At 36.7% G+C, this 7,129-nt stretch overlaps 1 protein-coding gene across 1 annotated transcript in view; it reads right to left on the minus strand.

The window, feature by feature from the left end:
* The window catches only part of LOC118824342 (ubiquitin carboxyl-terminal hydrolase 32-like), a 29,942-nt gene extending 28,801 nt beyond the window's left edge, over positions 1 to 1,141 (minus strand). Inside the window, exon 1 of the mRNA XM_036594424.1 lies at positions 947 to 1,141. Coding sequence (XP_036450317.1) covers positions 947 to 1,004 — 58 coding nt within the window. The 5' untranslated portion in view covers positions 1,005 to 1,141. The remainder of the gene's footprint in view (positions 1 to 946) is intronic.
* Positions 1,142 to 7,129: the final 5,988 nt, after the last annotated feature.

A 7,129-nucleotide genomic window follows, 5' to 3' on the forward strand; every position in this document is an offset into this window, starting at 1 on the left:
TAAAGCTATTTGGGTGCCTAATACAAGACAAAATGGCAAAACAACAACAACAACAACAATTTAGCTGATGCATCAGAAACATCCTGGATCACCAACGTACAGACACTCCAGAAACACTGTCAGGTTTGGTCTCCCATTCAAAATGAGATAAACAAAACATCGGACTACATATTTAAAATGTAATCAGTGCATTAGCCAGAGGTATGCTGCAGTGTTTGAGACATGGCAGGATGTGGTAACGAGGGTTTATAGTAACCAGTGTTTTAAGAAGCTCTGAAATAAGCAAGCATGACGTGTAAAAGGAGCTGTTTAGCTAAAGATGATCATTCCAGCTTTAAGATTGGAGATTTAAGAAAACTGATTCACACTGACAGCAATTGCGCAATAGGCTAGCCAAATGCTCAGACTATAAACAAGTCTGCTAATGTTATATACGAGGCCAGAGAGGACTGAGAGTTGTAAGAGAAAAACTGCAAATAGCAATACATATCATTTTGCCAGTTCGGTGGCAGAAATGTGCATTAATTTAGGGCGTATTTGCTTTAAGTCAGATTGCCGCTGCAGCTGTAGCAGCTAGCTCCAACGGCTAGCTAGCTATCAGCCTGTAAGCTAAATGACAGCTGTACTGTCTGCCTGCTCGACGGTGTAAATATATGCAGGCTAAACTAACAGTGACACTGTAAAGGAACAGTATCAGGTACAAACAGATGCACTAAAGTCTATAAGATGGATGACAACAACGGCACCCCTTTGTTAACGCTAGATAAACAGAGCTAGTACTGAGGCTGACAGCTGCTAAGCTGATGCTAACGTGCTAAGCCACTTGTCGCTAATGTAGCGTTAAGTGGATCAAACCTAAGCGAGCTAGCGAGCTAACGCTGCTAGCTTCACAAACAGGGGACTGCTGGCTTATTAAAGACGTTAAAGGTACAACGGCTTTGCTTACCTCTCTTCACCGCCTCATCATAAGAGAGGAAACCAATCCTTGATTCTTTGGCCCCCATATTTTCTTCATTTCATACTGTAAACGAAAGCATAGCGCGAGTAGCTTCAGCTGCTGTGCCACCGCAACCTCTCTCTCTCTCTCTCTCTCTCTCTCTCTCTCGCTCTCTCTCTCTCTCTCTCTCTCTCTCGCTCTCTCTCTCTCTCTCTCTGCTTTCCTCCTGAATCGCCGTGGGACCTAACTATCGAGGGTCAGAGGAGACTGAAGCGGTATTACTTAATATTTCACTCATTAATGGGCAGAGGCGGCTACAGTTCGTACAGTAGTCCGAACCCATACTGAGGTGAAAGTATGCTCACTGGGGTGATGCTCCGATGTGGGAACTGTGGGATGATTCAGGCATAACATTAATGTGCATATCTGCCCGTGCCGATATTTAATGGAAGCCCATTCCTGCCACTTAAAATAGAAAAAAACGGCACTTAATTCATTTTTTTGCATTGTTAAGTGAATTGTGTGAATCTCGTTATTTTAAAATACTAAGTCATTCTTTTGAGATACTATCTTATCAAGTCATGATTTTAAGAATTTCTCTTGTTATTCTGAGAAACCTTTTCCTTGTTTTTCAGATGCTTTTTGCTTTTGATATGAAAACATAAATAAATATATAAATATATGCTTTATTTATATATTTATTTATATATGAATGAAATATATTTATATCTTTACTTATAAATTTCAAAACAACAAGAAAGCATCTCATAAATGAAAAACTGTCTTAAATGATGCAAGATGATGTAGCTCGGTAAGGGTGGAGTTCATCTAGAGCAGAGGTGTCAAACTCAACCACTAAAAGGGCCATATTAAAAAATCTCAACAAATCTGTGAGCCGGTGAACATCTATGTTTTATTTCCTTTTTAATTAACGTTTTACTATAAACCAAACTGACCATTGTTTATTCAAAATATGCAAAAGCTTCAACAGTAAAATATAGGCACTTGTAGTACATCTTGAAATATTACATGAATACTTGAAATATTAAAAATGTAAATGTCCCTCAGTCTTTTAAACCTACCAAACTAGACATCTGGCATCCTTTCTTGGCTGCAAGTTTCTTAATACTAGTGCTCAATTTCTCAGCTGCTGAGCTGACGTTAAGTGTTTATATCAGCTGAACTGCAGTTAGTTGTTAGGTGATACGACTGGTGTGGAATTGTGTGAATTAAGGTGTAATCACTGTCCCATAGATTGTTGTTGGGGTAGGAGAGTCAGAGCGCACATTATGTTGCCGTGCATGCTGGGGACTGTAGTGTAGCACTTTGTGAAACAAGCTAGTATTAATAGAAAATAAAAAAATATTTTTGTGGGCCAGATAGGATTGTGTCACATGCCTGATGTAACCCGTGGGCCTTGTGTTTGACACATGGGATCTAGAGTAACAGGAGAAGAAAAGAAGTTGTAACCTCAGAAACTGTGAGAAACTTTCAAAAACAGAACCTTTATAATGTCTCTTATTAACTCAAAGATAAATGTGCTTAGTGTGCAAAGTGTTTTTAGCTGTAGTCCCTGAGCCCTCATGATGTAAAGCCATATTATATAGATATATTTTCTACAGAAATGTTAGTTTTAAAAAATGCAAGAAATGTAAAGTTATTGTGTCTCCGCTGCGTAAGTGAGTGATCCAAAATACCAGAGGTGAGGTTGAAAGAAGTTTTCCTACTCATAGAGCTCATCATCCTTGGTAACATGATATTATGTATGGAATTATTGACCTCGGTGTGAATGTTTCTGAAAATGTTGTCCTTTGTGATCCCAAACAATTCTCTGAGAGGCTCACTATGGGGCGCTGTGTTCATCTCACTGCGGCCCAACAAAAACAAGCATTTTAATCTGTGCTTCAGGTCCACCAGTGGCTTACTGGCTTCATCCAGCCTGGATTTCATGCTGCTCCTTAAGGAGAGAGAACAAAAACAGATATTACAGATATATTATAATGAACACATTACCACAAACTAGAGATGATGTTATAAATACTATTATGCAGCAACTCTTCATTATGTTTTTGATCATTGATCATTTTAGAGAAATAATATTAGTTCAGTCCTCTCCATAATATACACTTAGACCTTCACTTAGATTCATTCTTTGCGGTTTCATTGGTTTAGATCAATTCTAGTTCTTTACGGTTTTATTGGTTTGGATCTCTAAATTGGTTTAGAGAAACTCCCTCAGCCAGGGATCTATTTTAGAGAAGAGCAGCAGTAGCAGCTCCTCTGTTGGAAGTGTCTGCTCTCTTCTTTTAATGTCCACTTCATCATTCAAGTATGCTATACTCTGACTTTGCTGTGGCTGCTCTTTTCTGAAACAGATCTATGGCCGAGGGAGGTTCTCTCAGATGGAGAAGTGCATGTCTCTCCATGTTCCACTCCATGGGGGCTGCTGGAGATTGAAATGTTCTCAGAGGACCTCTAAGTAAAGCTGGAGAAACCATCTCCTTCACAGCTGCTTCCACCCAGCCAGAGATTTTGTTCAGCACTTCATTGAATTCCTCCTTTGTCATCTGTTTTAATATTTATGAAAAGGGAAAAGGAGGGCATTACAGGCATGTATTTATTTTATTATTTTTATATAACAGTTTTCTAACTTCTAAGGGTCTTTGGGGTCTTACAGTAGCTTTGGATCAACAACCCAATTATTTACTGAAAAACTTCACAGGTACAAACTACACATACCTATGTCAAGTGGAATGCAGTCAGAAACTTTACCCTCTTAACTGTGTGAAAAATACTTTTTTCAGTATAATAATAATATTATATTAATAATACTGTAATAATTTAAGAAATTCAGATCAGTTGGATCAGAAAAAACAGCAGTGCCACATTTTTAAAAATACTATCAAAATATGAAATGATGATATTTTTATTCAATACTTGGCATACTATGTTGCCCTAAATCCATTTAAGCAGGAATAACTTTGCTCTCATTATAATAAAATGCGTAGTTGGTCAATGTTCTACAAGCACTGATGATGTGTACAATATCAGAAAAGCACATTGAATTGTACTGTGACAAAATTTATTACAATAATGATATATATAGTCATATTGCCCAGCCCTATGTTATAATCAGCCAGTTAGAACATAGTTGTTATTACATAGTAGCTGTAATAACAACTTTACCCAGAACATGTTGTCTTCTCCAAGACATTTCAGTTACACAATTACCCATACTTTACCACATGATATATTTTACTGTTAAAATGGACATTAACACAAATTAGGCTAGTTGGCATTTCATCATTTTACTCATGCTATTTCCCAAAAACAGAAATAAAAAAGCATTGATATGTTTAATTACTCATAATAGATACAAACATTAGCAAATAAAACTATTGGTCTTAAAATTGAAATCCACAAAGAGTGATGACTTACTCCTCATGCAGAGCAACAGAGCTCATCCTGGGAGCCCCTTTCCCACAGAGAGGCATGTTGAGCTCCTGACTGTCTGCATCCTCATCATTCGCTACAGCACAGCAAATAACTGTGGCGAAAGTGGAGATCGAGGACACAAAAACAATCATGTTACCCTTTTAATGCCTTTATTATTTTCTTTAATCGATCATTGTAGGTCAAAAACTAATGACACATAAACAAAGCTCACTGTGACTCACTAGGAAAACTTCTATGATAAAGTATTTACTGTATTATTCATTAAATTATGAGTCAGTACTGCAAATATATAATTTTTTTGTAGTAAAAATACTGTATGCCTGTATCTCATACCTGACCAGCACTTTCTTTTCATTCTCTCTTTTATATTTCTTTCCATGGTCACGGCTCTCAGAGGAAAGCTCATCCTCTCCAAACTACAGCACAAAAATAGAGAACAATCATATGCGTATATATATATATATATATATATATATATATATATATATATATATATATATATATATGTGTGTGTGTATATATATAAATATGCGCATATTAATGTTCTCTATTTTTGTGTATGTGGTAAAGTATGGGTACATATATATACTCCCACAATGTCACATTTTGTTGACACACTTTTTTGGGGCATTTTCTGAAATTTTAGCGTGTCATTTGCTGAATTTAAGATAAAATAAAAATATTTATTATAGCCTTTTACTGTTATTACTTTATTTTATTGACTGGAACAGCTCAAAATACTTAAAACAGCCATGAAAATAACACAATAACATGGCCAATAACTGTAGTATGTTAAGTCGGCTATAACTATGAAAAAATATATTGATCCAAAGATCTACATCTACATAAGCAGCACCATGAGTTTTAATAACTACATTAATACAGAGAGCTCAGTTAGTGTGTAGATGCATGTTTGTGTGTGTAAGAGTCATATATGTGCAGTTCCAGTGTTACAGCTCTGCTGGCCAACAGCATGCGATACAAAATTATTAAATTTGGAGTATTTGCTGCATCACTTTGTACTGACTGTATTTTAGGGATGAATCTCCAAGTGAAAAAAAAAATCACATAAAACTTACATTGTCAACTTTCTCTTAACACTGTCAGAATTTCATATTAATTCCAGCAAAATTATCAATCAAAGACCAAATCTAATTGTATTTTTGGCATCTTACTTACAAAAAAATCTACAGTAAAACCACCAGAAACAATAAGATATCCATAGTATGTATACAACTTCCATGATAATCTAGAATATTTCACTTTGGTATATTCCTGTAGTACCGTGTTTCAGTAATGTATTATAATTATTGTTGTGTAGCACTATGTAGTAAACTGTAGCAACTGTTTGACTTCACTATACGATTCTTAAATTAACCCCCCCAAAAAAGATTAAATTAGAAACTAAATGTTAATCACTAAAATGTAACTGAGTAAGTAGATTCCTGTTCTCACAAATGTACTTGGGATATTAAAATGTTCTCACTTGAAAAAGCTCAGGGAATGGCAAATGTATTTAAATTTTTACCTGATTACATGTAAATGGGGCAACACTTTTGCCTCACAGCAAGAAGGTCCTGGGTTCGGGAGACCAGGGGTCCCTTTCTGTGTGGAGTTTGCATGTTCTTCCCGTGTCTCTGTGGGTTTCCTCCGGATGCTCCGGCCAAATTGCCCCTAGGTGTGAGTGTGTATGCATGTTTATGTCTGTGTGTCTGCCCTGCGATTGACTGGCAACCTGTCCAGGGTGTATCCTGCCTTCCACCCTCTGACCTCTGGGATAGGCTCCAGCACCCCCCCGCGACCCAGAAGGATAAGCAGTTTACAAAATATGTGTGTGTGTGTGTGTGTGTGTGTGTGTGTGTGTGTGTATACATGTAACTGTGTAAATGCACCTGGATACTACCCACCCTTGTTAAGTAGGTAATGACTTGTGATGTGATACATATCAGAGTGACAGGATCTGAACCTGCAGTCAGAGTTTAAAACTGTCAACTTTTTTCTTTTATTGGTAGAAAATAAAACAATAAAATATGGGGCTATGAGATTTGCAAATCATTGCACTCTGTTTTTATTTACAATCATTTACATTTTCCATAGCATCTCAACTTTTTTGGAATTAGGGTTGTACTTTCAGTACTGAAGTATTGTTTGTGTAGATGAGAAAGACAAATACAGTCCATTTGATTTTACATGTCTGTCTTTTCTCCCTCTGTCTGTTTGTATGTGTCTGTCAGATCACCCTGACAGGCAACAGGAAACTTTCAGAACTGACACTGAGTGACAAGGTAACACAATGTGACAATAGCAACATAATAATATTCAAGATTCCAAATGTGAAGACATACTTCTGTTTCCCTATCAAGTAACACTCCATACTGTTTCTTTTTTAACCAGTTTCTCAGATAATGATGTCAAGCAACATGTGAAGTATGCCAGAATCACCTCATCCAAACACACACACTGAATAGAAGAAGTGATATATTGAATAGACGGACTAAAGGAGCACTACTTCTCAACAACTCTAATACTGCAGCATCACATTAGAGATGGGTCTCTTCCAGTTACAGCAATAAAACTATGACAAGACATATAGCAGCTAATCTAAAACTCATCTGTGCGCCTCCGCTAATATACATAGAAACACATATATGTTGAAACAAAATTGTGGGATGCAATGAGCAACTGTGTGAATATACAACTTGCGCTAGACATAAATCAGCCCTTTCTTAACCAGTT

Source organism: Colossoma macropomum, unplaced genomic scaffold (assembly GCF_904425465.1).
Source record: "Colossoma macropomum unplaced genomic scaffold, Colossoma_macropomum, whole genome shotgun sequence".
Classification (NCBI taxonomy): Eukaryota; Metazoa; Chordata; class Actinopteri; order Characiformes; family Serrasalmidae; genus Colossoma; species Colossoma macropomum.